Source organism: Ahaetulla prasina, chromosome 1 (assembly GCF_028640845.1).
Source record: "Ahaetulla prasina isolate Xishuangbanna chromosome 1, ASM2864084v1, whole genome shotgun sequence".
Lineage (NCBI taxonomy): Eukaryota > Metazoa > Chordata > Lepidosauria > Squamata > Colubridae > Ahaetulla > Ahaetulla prasina.
Window position 1 is genome coordinate 33,701,704 of NC_080539.1, and position 15,082 is coordinate 33,716,785.

General features: G+C 39.6%; 1 protein-coding gene across 2 annotated transcripts in view; it reads left to right on the plus strand.

Moving 5' to 3' along the window:
- The window catches only part of EXTL3 (exostosin like glycosyltransferase 3), a 146,182-nt gene that overhangs the window by 101,625 nt on the left and 29,475 nt on the right, over positions 1-15,082 (plus strand). For both annotated transcript variants that reach the window (XM_058164807.1, XM_058164808.1), the window contains exon 3: positions 9,195-11,757. In XM_058164807.1, the coding sequence (XP_058020790.1) occupies positions 9,610-11,757 (2,148 nt within the window). In that variant the 5' untranslated portion in view covers positions 9,195-9,609. The remainder of the gene's footprint in view (positions 1-9,194; positions 11,758-15,082) is intronic.

A 15,082-nucleotide genomic window follows, 5' to 3' on the forward strand; every position in this document is an offset into this window, starting at 1 on the left:
AAGCCACGCACACAGAACTGGTAGTAAAAAAAATTGAATTCCTCTACTGGACTCTGGGAGATTCATTTAGATCTGGACTCTTTCTAGAATGTTGCAAATTTCTCAGTTTGAACTTCCTGCAGTTCCCCAATAAAGAGCTATAGATTCATGATTTCTTTTTATATCATTTATAGTGTTAATGCATAAAAAATGGCCATTCTTCTCTCTCAGATTCATGGATAGGTCTAGAATGTCAAAGTTGGAGTTTTAAAGCTTGAACACAACCTAGTGGTTGTGCTTGAGTCATCTGACACATATCTTCTCCCCCACCCACTGTTGCTGTAAATGGAAAATACATTGGTCTAATTTTTAAAGGCAAGGACATCTTTCTTAGCATCTATTCCATGTCTTTTGTGACTATTTCTGAAGGCCATTATATAAAATTAGCTTGCTATTTAGGGGCAGCAAAGAGGGCTGGTATGGAATTAGTGTTCTATTACAAGAGCTTTGTGTAGAGCTCTTTAATAATTTGCTGATGGGCTCTTATTGAAAAAAAATTGAGGAACAAGGCAGAAAATGAAAGGGTAAAGGGCTAAGATCGCTTCTAGATAGAAATGGCAGAGTTCACCACCTCTTTAGCAAATTTTGCGCTCTTTTGGCTTTCAAAGGAGAATTTAAAAATCTCGTCTGGTATTTATTCTATAGTACTGCAGTTATGTACAACAACTCCCCACACTACATATTGAAGGGTGTATGCTCTACTCTTAAATGCTTATTTTGTAACTGTAGGTATAGGAAATAGATATATATTAAAGCTCAAGTGCAAACTTAGAAAAAGAAAAACAACATTAAAAACATAAAATAAATCCCTTTTAAAATCATCAACTGTCTGCAGATGACCTCATCTAATTTTGCTGAAGTCAAAAGTTAATTTTTTGTACATTAAACCCATCCATAGGCCATAGTTAAAATAGTGGTACATTATTATCAGTGCTAAAATCTGTACTTTCTCGATGCTGGCTGCTGTCATAAATGAGAGGATATTAAAAGCCAGAAATAGAATTTTCATATCTAGGAAATATTGCCATTTTTGTACCTTTCAGATACTTAACCATCAGTTCCGTTTATTGTGGGTGATGTTTACAGACAGACTCAGTTTGGCGTAGTGGTTAAGCTGCTGACCTAGAAAGCAGGAAACAGTGAGTTATACATCTGCCCTAATGGTGGGTTGCTCTCAGTTCAGTTCTTGCGAACCGGTAGTAAAAGTGGTGGAAGGCTCCACCCACCCGTCCGGGCGTCACCATGGATGATCTGTGAATGCGTAGAAGCTTCTACATATGTGCAGAAGTGCACACCAGCGAAATGAGCATGCATGCATGCTCCCGTTGCAAACCAGTAGTAAAGGTAAGTAGAACCCACCCCTGGTCTGGCCTAGGTCCCAGCTGAGTGACTTCGGGCCAGTCACTCTCTCTCATTCTAACCTATCTTCCAGATTAATTGTTGTATGGAAAAGAGGAAGTAGTAATACTATGTTCTTCACCTTGAGTTGACCATAATATATTCAGAAAGTGAAATAAAAGTATAATAATAATTTTATATACCTGTAGTTGGCTATGCCATTTCAAATGTAACACATTTGTTTGAGTGGCAGAACAATCTCAAAACATGCCACTATTGTTAACTTAGCCTGAGTTGGAGATGTAGTGGATATTCTCATGTTTTAGTTCCTCTCCATAGGAGCATCCCTCAGTCTGCGACATCTCCTGTTAAAAAGAAACTTGGTAGGCTTGGATATTTCCTTCTCGGACTCAAATCTTAGGGAATCATTGTGGTTTTCATTAAACAGTACTTTGCTGGTTATGGTAACTGGTAGTAGTTTCCCATGTTACTCACAATTACAGTACATCTTTTTAAAAAAATTGTTTATTTTGGTAAATCAGTTTTCCAAACCAAGTTCTTGGGTTAAAAAGTAAAAACTAATGTTGACAGATGAACATAATTTGGTCAGTTGAAGAATTTAAAGGTCTTAGATCCAGTAAATTAATAGAGAAATTCATGGTCTGGTCATTTCCTGGTTAGATTACTGCAACATACACTACATGGAGCTGCCTTTGAAGATCACATAGAAATTATAACTAGTTCAGAATACAGTGGCACACATAGTTTTGGGTATACCATCTTTTAAATAAATACACAAATATTTATTTGTGATAAATAGATATCAAGATGGAATTGTTCACAAAACCTTCGGATGATGAATTGATTGTGAGCAAATATATGACAGTTTTGTGTTACGTATCGGATCCTCAGAATTTCATACCATTATATATTTTAGACAGAAAGATAATAGTGTGAACTCTATTTTTGGATGAACTTAGTTCAATTTATTATTATTTGAATGCTGAGACAAGATAGCAGGGTGCAAAGTCCCCATAGAGATGACAGCTAAGCATTTTCAGCCATAATGATGCCTATTACTTTAGAATCTGTAGTGTATTAACAGACACATGCTAGATAAATCCGTGTAATAAATAAAATGTATTTTTGCTGAAGCTCAGCATTTACCATACTTTTTGGAGTATAAGACACACTCCCCCCCCCAAAAAAAGGGTGGAAATGTTGGTGCGTCTTATACACTGAATACAGCCATTTTTGGCCTCCTAAAACCTTACCCTGCACATTCCATTTTTGCAAAAAACAGGCCTATTTTTCACAAAAACGGGATGCGCAGAGGGTTTGGGAGGCCTGCAGAGTGTTCCTGGGGGCTGGGGAGGGCAAAAACGTGATGTGTGGGGGGTTTGGGAGGCCAAAGAGGGGCCTGTTTTTGGCCTCCCAAACCGCCCAAATGTCACATTTTGCCCTCCCCAGCCCGCAGGAGCACTCTGCAGGCCTCCCAAACCCTCTGCACATCCCGTTTTTGTGAAAAATGGGCCTGTTTTTCGTGAAAATGAGATGTGCAGGGCGGGGTTTCAGAAGGCCAAAAATGCGAAAAATGGGTCCATTTTTGACTTAACATACCTCACGCACATTGCGGTTTTGACCTCCACAGCCCCCAGGAGCACTCTGCAGGCCTCCCAAACCCATCCTGTTTTTACGAAAAACGCCCATTTTTTTCAAAAATGGGACACACAGAGGGTTTGGGTGGCCTGCAGAGTGTTCCTGTGGGCCGGGAAGGGCAAAAACATTTTTTCTTATTTACGTCTTAGAAATCTTGGTGCATATTATACTTCGGTGCGTCTTATAGTCTGAAAAATATGTGTATATGTTGTTCATTTACGATGATATTAGAAGCAGAAATCTAAGCCATTGTTGTTTCTTGATCATTATTATCCTTTTGTGGCTTCAAGAAAGTTTTTACTAGCTAAGAATTAACCTTTTGAAAAGCAACTTGGACTGTTGCTTCCAAGGCAGGCTGCATACAGTATCTTGGCTCATCTTTGTAACCCAAAACATGTGTCAGCATTATGAAATCTGGCATCTCACAATTGGAAAAATTCTCCAAGGGTTCCTTTTAAATTTTTGCTTTGTGATTTTCTGCTCAAGATTTAAAATCCAAAAGCTGTTTTTGCCCACAGTAATGCAAGCAAAAAAAGAGATCTTCTTTTATCTCAGTCTGAGATGCGGAAAAAGCACAAAAATAGAGATTTGAGCAAAATATTCTAGCAGGAGTAGGGAACTATTGGAGCCTTTATTTCAAATATTTTGTCCACCATTCAAATATAGGATATCCAGGTTGATTAATTGTTTTAAATTACAGTAATTCCTTGGTACTCAACTGGTTTGAAACTCATTGAATTTGGTACTGAAAGCATTTTGTCCCTGTACTCATTGTTTGTTTGGCTTGTTTAATCAGTGTCGGCTACTGTTGTGTCTCGCTCGCTTTCCCCGCAGCCGGGTCCCTCTTATCTCCTGCCGAACGCTGAGGAATGTCCTGGCATGCCTCCAGGCCCCAGCCCTGGCACCATGCCCAGACAGGCCGAGCAAGACGAAGGGCCTGACGTGCCTCCAGCCCCCAGCCCTGGCTCCATGCCCAGGCAAACGGAGCAACTAGACCCCTCCCCCTCCCCCACAGCATGTGAGCCTGAGGAATGTGAATTGCCAACAGCTGGAGCCTGGAGAGATCCTCGCTTCAGGAGAATTGATAGGCGGCGTCAGCAGAAGGAAGGGAGGGGCAGGCCTGGATAAGTGCTGAGTCATGGAGCCACACCCCATGGCCTATATAAAGGATCTGCTTTCTGGCATTCTCTGAGTCAGGCAAAGTCTACCTTGGATTGCTGAAGTCACTTCCTGGTCTCCTGCCTGCCTTGAGAACTTTGCTAGGACTTTGGCAGAGCTGCAGAGGCACGCCTGATACGGACTTCCCCGACCTGGCCGTCAGCGGAGGAGTGGGACACGACAGCTACCTTATGACTCACTATATTATTTCATGTGGAAAAAAATAGTTTGGTACTCATCGTTTTTGGTACTCATTGTACCTCCCAGAACCAATTAATGATGAGTACTGGGGTACCACTGTATTATAGTTTTAAACTTGATTTTGGAATCTTTGAAGGCCAAATCTTTGGAGGCAGGCGCTTTTATATCTGAATATCAGCATTGAGACATAACCACTGAGATGTTGTCAGTAACAAGCCTTTTACAAGACTTCCTAGATTTGTGCCTCACTTTGTATTGTCTTACTGCCCAGCTTTTACAGCTGTTAAAAGTTGCAGGTGGAAGTACCACTTTGGATGACATAATTCCCTCCTTCCCTTCTTCCTTATAATAAGGGGAGTGTCTATTCTCAGATAAAAACATAAAATTTCTGTACTCCACTATTTTGTCATTCAAGTAGTAACTAACTTGAGGACCATGGAAAGCTACCATCAAGAATGAAACTAATGGTTTTCTCCAATTGTTGTCATCAATAAATTGATATTATAACATCCCTCATATTGAAAATAATATATCGTCTTGTCCTCTGTGATTTTATATAATAAGTTCTTGACCGTTCACATTGATAGCTGTCACTAAATCTTATGATAATTAAGATGATAGAATTTGCTCTCAGATAACACTCTCTTTTTCTAGTCTGGCCTGAATCACCCATGTTTAATATAACTGGATGATCCATATTGTAGTATTATTCTTATGCCTACCACAAAACACATGAATTTTATTTCAATCACATTACCTCACTTTCTGATCGTGTAAATAATTTAAAACTGCCAGGTATGCTGCATAAAAGTACACAAATAAATAAAAACAAGATTATGATACAATAGAGAAAATACATTAGATATCTTCTTCAGACATGTTGACTTCAACTCCCAGAATTTCCAGCCAGCTGGGATTGAAAAACAGTACAGTATTAGAAGAAAAGAGAAAAAAGAGCAGTTCAACAAGGATGGTCAGTAGGAGATAAAGCTTAGCAGCATTTGTTCCAGAGGCAGAAATAGTAGAGAACAGGGAAAGGGTTGTAAGAGATTGAAGGCTATCAGTAAAAAAGGACACAGAAGTAAGATTTGGACATAACTTTTTCTCTTGGAATCTCCTGCTTTCCAGGCAGGAGCTCAGATGGTATAAATCAGTGGTTCTCAACTTTTATAGTGCTGTGACCCCTTTAATACAATTCCCCACGATGTGGCAACCCCAACTATAAAATTGTTTTCGTTTTGAATTTATCACGTCTGAAGCCGTATTGGCTAGCGATCTGAACTGCTTGCGATTGCCTTGAGGACGGAGGCATTAAAGTGGAGACTCCTCCCCTATTAAGTTTATCGTGCCTGAAGCCAGAGTAGGCTAGCGGTTGGAAGTGATTGCAGCTGGCTTGAGAGGGAGACATCAGAGCAAAGATTTCTCTCTTTTTTAATTGATCGCTCCTGAAGCCGAATTCGGCTAGCGATTTGAAGAGCCTGCAGCTGGCTTGTGGAGTCAACCATTGGAGTGCGATTCTTTGACTCGCAAGTATACTTCCCATATTTCTGATGGTTTTAGGCGACCCCTGGCAAATCATCATTCGACCCCCAACGGGGTCGCGACCCACAGGTTGAGAACCGCTGGTATAAATTGTATACATTTTTAACAAAGCATATTTTGTCTTAGCTTAAACGGCATACATTCTGCATCCAATATATGCCATCTGTTTCATACCACCTAGGAGTGGCAGTAGGACCCAGGGGCACAACAATAACATGTTACTTTGAAGATTTAACAGTTGGACAGCATAATACCACCATGGTAGTACCTACTAATGTTTATATCAAAACAATAACACAGATCCATAAACAATGTAGCTTTTCAACAGAGGTCTTTATTTTCTTGAGAGTCAGTTTGAGGCACCAGGTTTGAAACCAAAGAGACAGTGTGAGTTCTAATGCTATCTTAGGCCCAAAGCCAGTTTATTTTATTTTATTTATTTGATATATTTATTTGCCACCTATCTCACTGTGGGACTATACTAGGCGGCTTATAACAATGAAAAGGGAGAAATGAGAAGAGAGTAAACAGAACAGTAGTAAAATAATAGAACAATAAAATAAACAATCCACTTCTAAAAAATCGTACCAAGAAAACTGCATGGATTTGTCCAGGTAGTAGCTAGGAGTTTAATAATTTAATAATCTCCCCCAATACCTGCATGCCTCCATTTCAGGAGTGAAATGCTACGGGTTCGGGCAAACCGGTAGTAAAAAATGCTACCAGTTCGGGTGAACTGGTATTTCTGACGATCAACTGGGCGACGATCAGCTGTGATGGGTGATTTAGATTAGCTAGAATCGTTGGATTTCCTGCTTTCTAGCTAATTAAATTGCGTGGCATAGCAATTTCCCCCCCCCCTCGCTGTTCTATTTACCTTTGCAGACTCAGAAGGCTTCAAAATGTTCCTTTTTTAGCACTGCATGGGCGCACCTCAGGTGTGTATGCGCGTATGAAGTGTGGGCTTGGTAGCAGACTCACAGAACCGGTAGCAGAATTCAGAGGATTTCACCCCTGCTCCATTCCTATAACCTACAAAGTTAAAAATCCAGAGTTATTTCTTGTTTTTGCAGGACTGTATCTTACTTTTTCCTTGTGAAATGTGTGTGGATACCCTTTACTGGCGACATTGTGAATGAATGGGGGCAGTGTGTTTGCAAATGACTTCACTGGTATTTAATCCAATTCAGCTGAGTGTATTTTTATCTTATTTTCACATTCTTGTATTATCCAAAGCAACAAGACATTTTTTTTAATAAGAAGAATTGTAACTTTAGCATATGATAATTTTTGTGATTTAAAAGCCAATCCCAAATAAAGATGCTATTATAATACTTCTGGTGGGTGTTCAGGCCTGAATTTTAGTGAGCTACTACAGCGACCTTGCTTGCATCTCTCTGTAATTATTTAACTACAGGTAGTCCTTGACTTACAACCACAATTGAACCCAACATTACTGTTGTGAAGTGAGACATTTATTAAGTGAGTTTTGCCCCACTTTTCGACTTTTCTTGCCACAGTTGTTAAGTTAATCACTGTAGTTGATAAGTTATTAACTCGATTGTTAAATTAATCTGTTTTCCCCATTGACTTGGCTTGTCAGAAGGTCACAAAAGGGATCACATGACCTTGGGACACAGCAACGGTCATAAATGACCTTTGTGGGATGCCAGAAAGGTTATAACTGTGAAAACGGTCATAAATCACATTTTTTTCAGTGCCATTGTAACTTTGAACGGACACTAAATGAACTATTTTTAGTCGAGGACTACCTGTACATTTTATAATTGGCAATACTGGCTGGGAAGCCTAGAAATTGTAGCCTGATATATATTTGGAGGTCTCTAAGGTGGGAGATTTCTAGCACTGAAAGGGGACCATCAAGAATAGATCACTTAGATTTTCTTTCTGTTTAAATGTGAGACTATTTCATCAAACAGACATTTCATCATCTTTTAGTGACTAGTCTATTCCTTTCTTTAAAAAAAACTATTTTATTTCATTGTGTCTTGCAATAAATTCTGTAAGCCAATTATGATTTGTGAGGAAAATCCTCTTAAATCTGCTCCTTTCAATAGCTCAGTTGAATTTTTTGCTCAAGTATGATTAATTCCTATCCTCATCTAGTTCCCTTTATGTCAGTGATGGAAACCTGCATCAGAAAACTTTTGCCTAGAAAGGTATAAGAACAGAGATACTTGGAAAAAAGCTCTTTATTAATTTGGTTCTTAAATTCTACTTCAGAAACTCAGAAACTTGTTCTTGCTCAATCATTGTCATAAAGTTTGTAATATTTTGCTGATGATAACTAAAGTTGAGTAGTTAGCAACCTTGGCTTTATATTTCAGCATAAAAAGCACATCTTTCTAGATCAGGGGTGTCAAACTCAAGACCCGCAGGCTGGATTTGGCCTGTGGAGTGCTTAGATCTGGCCTGTAGGGCCGCCCTGGAAACAGTGAAGGATTGGCCCATGATGCCTCTACCAGCAAAAACGGAGCTCGTGAGGGCTGTGCGCTGCCCTCCCAAGCTCCGTTTTCTCTGGCAGTGGGTTGTAGGAGGCCGTCCTAGCCAAAATCGGAGCTTGCAAGGGCTGCATGCAGCCCTCCCGAGATCAATTTTTGCTGGCAGAGTATTGCAGGACGCTGTCCGAGCCGAAAACTGAGATTGGGAGTCCATTTTTGCTGGCAGAGTGCTTGGGCCAGCACAGCTGCCCCCAACAAGAGTGACGTCAAACTGGCTATGCCCACCTTGGCCACCCCCCCACCCCTCGAGGTCAAACACAACCCTGATGCAGCCCTCAATGAAATCGAGTTTGACACCCTTATTCTAGATAGATCTAAGAATGGACAGATACAGTATTTATACATTTGTAAGTTTTATATTAGAATGACAATCTCTGTTTTGCATCAAAGACACTAACATTCGATATACTTTTCAAATAATGTCTGATCAACATAATTTTTGTAAAGATAGTAGGTAAAGCAGTAATTATTTCTCCTTTATTGTTCAGATACATGTTCCCATAAAAAGGTTATGCCTTCTTTTAAGTTGCTATTAAGTAAATTATGTTTTTTATCTCATTTTGATAAGCAGGCAATATATTTGCTATACTTAACCAATCAGAAATTCTAGACAATATATGTATGTGTAAGAGGTTTTGGCAGGAAGCTCTGTATTGTATCAACTGTATTTTAAACAATTAGGCTAATGAAAACGTCACTGTTTATATGATCTGATATATCATTGTTGTTTTTTAGGCTAGTGGACTACTGGCAGCATGATGACGGCGAGGGATACTGATAGCATGGGATTCTACATGGTTGCCTTGCTTACTGGATGCTAATTCAGAATGCGGACTACAACAGTACATTTGAAGTGCTCCTTTTGTGTGTATCTGGCCCAGAGAAGACTTCTGATTGCCATGTCAATCCCCTTCTCTCTTGTCTTGCGACTCCCAGTTAACTGAAGCTTGAGAGAAGTGTTACTGATCGTTGGTTCCCGTCAAATCAAAAGTTGTATCCTTCATCGCAAGAAGATGAAATTTCCATTCTATTGGCTTTTTGTCAAACAGACACAATAATATTTCCTTCTGGAAATCCTGGGATACAAACTGTTTTGGGTATGGCTACTGATCCCACGTGATAGAGGTGTGTGGCACCAACCTTGGGACTCATGACTGGGTATACAATGTTGCGGAATGGGGGAGTAGGGAATGGAGGCCAACCTTGGATGCTTCGATGGTCTAGTCGGATTCGACTCACTTGGCTTAGCTTCACATTATTCATTATCCTGGTCTTCTTTCCGCTGATTGCCCATTACTACTTAACCACCATAGATGATGTAGATGATGCTGGCAAGCGTATCTTTGGTCCCCGCATAGGTAACGAACTTTGTGAGGTGAAGCATGTTGAGGATTTATGCCGAATTCGAGAGTCAGTGAGTGAAGAGCTGCTCCAGTTGGAAGCTAAGCGGCAGGAGTTAAACAGTGAGATTGCCAAACTGAATCTCAAAATTGAAGCCTGCAAGAAAAGCATTGAGAATGCGAAGCAGGATCTTCTGCAACTAAAGAATGTTATCAGTCAAACAGAGCATTCATATAAAGAGTTGATGGCTCAGAACCAGCCCAAGCTTTCACTGCCGATTCGGCTGCTACCAGACAAAGATGACTCTAGTTTTCCCATGCCAAAATCCAATAGAAACTGCCGGCTGCATAATTGCTTTGACTATTCACGTTGTCCACTAACCTCTGGTTTTCCCGTATATGTCTACAACAGTGACCAATTTAACTTTGGGAGCTCATTGGATCCTTTAATTAAGCAAGCTTTTGAATCCACTGTCAGAACTAACATATATGTTACTGAAAATGCAAACATTGCCTGTCTCTACATTGTCCTAGTAGGGGAAATGCAGGAACCTGTAATGTCTAAACCTACTGAATTAGAACAACAATTGCACGCTCTGCCATATTGGAGGACAGATGGACATAACCATCTCATTATTAATTTATCCAGGAAGTCAGAAACTCAAAACTTCCTTTATAATGTCAGTACTGGGAGGGCCATGATTGCCCAGTCCACCTTTTATGATGTACAGTATCGTCCAGGTTTTGACATTGTAGTATCTCCTCTTGTCCATGCCATGTCTGAACCCAACTTCCTAGAGATCCCACCCCAGGTGCCAGTAAAGAGAAAATACTTATTCAGTTTCCAAGGGGAGAAGGTTGAATCTCTCCGATCCAGCTTACAAGAAGTACGATCATTTGAGGAAGAAATCGAAGGCAATGCGCCAGCAGATTATGATGATAGGATCATTACCACATTAAAGGCTGTTCAAGACAGCAAATTGGACTTTGTCTTGGTGGAATTTACATGTAAGAATCAGCCAAAGGCAAGTTTGCCCACTGAGTGGGCTCTTTGTGGAGAAAGGGAAGACAGACTACAGCTACTGAAATTATCTACTTTTGCACTGATAATCACCCCGGGTGATACCCATCTTATGATCTCTGCTGGCTGTGCAATGAGACTGTTTGAGGCTCTAGAAGTTGGGGCTATTCCAGTCATCCTTGGAGAGCAAGTCCAACTGCCTTATCATGATGTAATTCGGTGGAATGAGGCGGCCTTAATTATACCAAAGCCACGTATTACAGAAGTGCACTTCCTTCTGAGGAGCATTTCTGACAATGACCTCTTGGCCATGAGGAGGCAGGGCCGCTTCTTATGGGAAACCTACTTTTCCACTTCAGACAGTGTTTTTAGCACGGTCTTGGCTGTCATAAGGACTCGAATCCAAATTCCAGCTGTTCCCATTCGAGAGGAAATGGCGGTGGAGATCCCTCATCGTTCTGGCAAAGCTGCTGGCACAGATCCCAATATGGCGGACAATGGAGATTTAGATTTGGGGCCAGTAGAAACTGAACCACCTTACTCATCTCCTAAATATTTACGCAATTTTACTCTTACAGCAATGGATATTTACAGAAATTGGAACTCAGCTCCTGGTCCCTTCCACCTTTTTCCTCACACACCCTTTGATCCTGTATTACCCTCAGAAGCCAAGTTTTTAGGATCAGGCACTGGATTTCGACCTATTGGTGGTGGAGCTGGTGGCTCTGGGAAGGAATTCCAAGCTTCATTGGGTGGCAATGTTCCCAGGGAGCAGTTTACAGTAGTCATGTTAACCTATGAGCGAGAGGAAGTCTTAATGAACTCCTTAGAGAGACTCAATGGTCTCCCTTACTTAAATAAAGTTGTAGTAGTCTGGAATTCCCCCAAACTTCCATCAGAAGATCTCCTTTGGCCAGACATTGGTGTTCCAATTGTGGTAAGTCAAATTCAGATATTTCCTTTTTTATTCCTATGAGAAAACTCAAGTTACTATTTATATAAAATGTTGGCCTTCAGTTGTGCCATAAGATGTTCTCAGTTTGCATGTATTTTTACAGATTTTAGAGCAAAGCAAAGCATGAGATCCAGAAATTATCAAGGACATTCAATAAAAAATATGAGTTTTGGGTTACAGTTAAAGCTGGCTATATATAATGTGGTCCGTTATTATTTTATATGCTAAAGTACAAAAAAGGGGGAAAAAAGAAAGGAAAACTAAAACAACCCAAAATAAAAACATCCTAATGTTTGCATAAAACACATTACATTATGAAGCGAAACACCTTTTGAATAACCAAAAGGTCATATAGATCTTTGTGTTTCCCATTACATCTTTATCCGGCCTTATGATTAAAATTATAATACAGCTGACATTTTTAAGAATAATGTATTTAAAGTTTGGTAAAATATTTCAGGACTAGACTCTAATTCCTTGTGCAGTATCACTGAGGTATACATGATGTAGGTACGTTTTATGGACTCAAGAAATCGAGACTGTAGATGAATCCAAAGTACAAGGAATGGGAAAGAGCCATAGCTGGTTTGCAGGGAAAAAATGAAGTCATGACTATATGTCCACTGGTTTCTCTCAGGGCTTTGATTGGTCCTGAGCAGAGATTACTTGCTTTGTTCCTTTTAACATAAATTCATTCATTGGTTAACATTTTACCTTCCCCAAGTTCGAGATTGTTTCTCTTGGAATACCACAATCAAGGAGCAAAGTTGTCAACAATGTACAGCAATTCTGTTCCTCTTATCCACTATAAAAATTTAAGATAGCAATAATATTAGAAGCAATTTTCCCCAGTATGTTGCTTGCAGTAAGGCAGTGCAAAGACAAATGGTTTTGCTTTTTTAATTACCAAACAGAAATATATGTTATTATATGGGAATGCCAATAAAAGGGAATATATGTAGCTCAGGGTTGAAAGGAAGGGTCCTTGGTGCTCTCTGAGTTCCCCAAGCTCAGAGACCACCAGGAACCCCTCTTATATGGGTATATTTAACATTTCCAAAGATGCAAAACTTGTAGAATCTAAACAAATAGCGGAAAAGATGAGTAAAGTAAAAGTTGCAAACGTAATGGAAGATGGCCAATTTGAATTTTAGAGTTTCCATTAAAGCAATGTGCTTTTAAAGGCCTAGAATATTATTTTAAAATACAATTTCACGAGTGCTAATGGAGAATACTATTAGGTGTTGCAAAAATAAGATATTTTGATTATTTTTACATCCATTGAAGCAGGATGGCCCCTTTAAACTTCTCTGATATTGTGCTGAGGGCTGCAAATGTACTTTGCTTCAAAATCTCAGCTTCCCTGTAGATGATGGGGTCTTGTATTATGTTTGCTATTTCCTAACTAGCATCTTTGTAGCATTGCATCTACTTGAATTGTGATAGATAAAACCATCAATTTTGGGTGGGGGGCGGAGGAATGAATAGACTTTGTGGAAGAAACTCAATAGAAGAAAGTTAATAATATTCTGTCTTTCTGGGATGATGGTGTGTTTGTTGCTTTCAATTCAAACACACGCACAGTGTGTGTGCGCATGAAAGAGAGTGTGTGTAAAAACCCAATGATAGAACAATAATTTATTATGTTGTCATCTAGGACCTTGGCATTGGGTTAAATGAAATTAATATTTCATCTTCCAGTTCCTAGCTAATGAATCACACTGTTCAATTCCGACGGCAGTGAATGAATGGAACACTTTTTTTTCTGAGAGCAATAATATAAAACACCTATCTCACTGCAAATGGGCATTTATAGTAGGGTTGCCGAATATTTTCAGCAACACTAATATACAGTAAATGGCGACCATTAATTGGCTACTTAGTCAGAAATGGACAATCTGTTGGCCTCAGGCATTGCCATTCCCCTCCCCCAGACCAAGCCTCCAGCATTTGATGACAAACTCAAAAGAATGTCTTGCTTTTTATGTGCTGCAAATGGCATTGTCTTAATGTGTTAACAGACCGATTTTGCAATTAACCCCAATAAAACCAAAAAGGTTTTAGAAAAGGGCTGAAAGGCTTTTCAGTGAAATCAACACATCATCAGAACAGCTTCCTAGTGGATTGTGGGTACAAAAGGAATTGTAACCCCAGGCTAAAAAAAGAAAAAGTTGTCTGAAGATCTATTCTCTTCACTGGTTAATCTAATAAGGGAGGGGAGGCAGATGCAAAAATTATTTATTTCTTGGACATTTACAGACTATATAAAGCCTTTTCCTTGCTCAGTCTATGGATGAATTCACCATTGCACCTTTAGATTAAAAGAAACTTTTAAAGTCTTCTGTTTGTTGACCTGGAATCATATACTTAGTATTTAGGGCTGTGTGTACATTGCAGCATACTGCTGTTTAGAATATAGTACTGGCTATAGACCAGGGGTAGTCAACCTTTTTATACCTACCACCCACTTTTGTATCTCTGTTAGTAGTAAAATTTTCTAACCGCCCACCGGTTCCACAGTAATGCGCCCTTTATCGTCGTCTGTGCATGCCTCTCGTGCATTGTGGATTGGGTTTGGGGGGGGCACCGGCTACCAGCTCTACTTGTCTGTTACAACTGGATGGTGTGTGGGGGAGATGCGCAAGCTATTCTGGGATGAGACTCTTTTGTTTGCGGTCGCACTATAGCGCCATTTAGTTTCACTTACATAACGTGAACTAAACTTATGCGCGGGCGATACAAATAGTATAATTTCAGAAATTTAAATTGTTATGGGGAATTTTATGAAAACCTAATGAAAATTTTTTTAACTAATGCTATGAATTTTTTTTTTAAAGTCAATTAAATTAAAAAAAAGGAAAGTGCTTCAGTATTGGACAAAACCCCTGCTGCCCACCATGAAAGCCAGAACACCCACTAGTGGGCGGTAGGGACCAGGTTGACTATCACTGCTATAGACTTTAGCTTTCAGAAGATATTAGATATTCTGCTTTTTACAGAGCCTTTTCTAGTGTTTATCCTGGAAACACATAGATGTGTGATAGAGATTAGTGAGACCTTGGCAATCAAACTTGCTTAATTGTATTTCCAGGAGTTGTGATAATAAAGTGCTCCATAACCTAAGGTCTCTTCATAGTTCAGGACTCTCGTATTGTTGATCTGCCTTATAAAAGTATTTCTAAAACATTTCCAACAATACAGTGGTTTTATTTGCATGACACAATAAGAGAAAAATTAGCAAACCACGTTAATCTAGTGGGTAGTGAGTAGTCTGAACTCAGCCAGTTATTACATGGTTCATTGTATC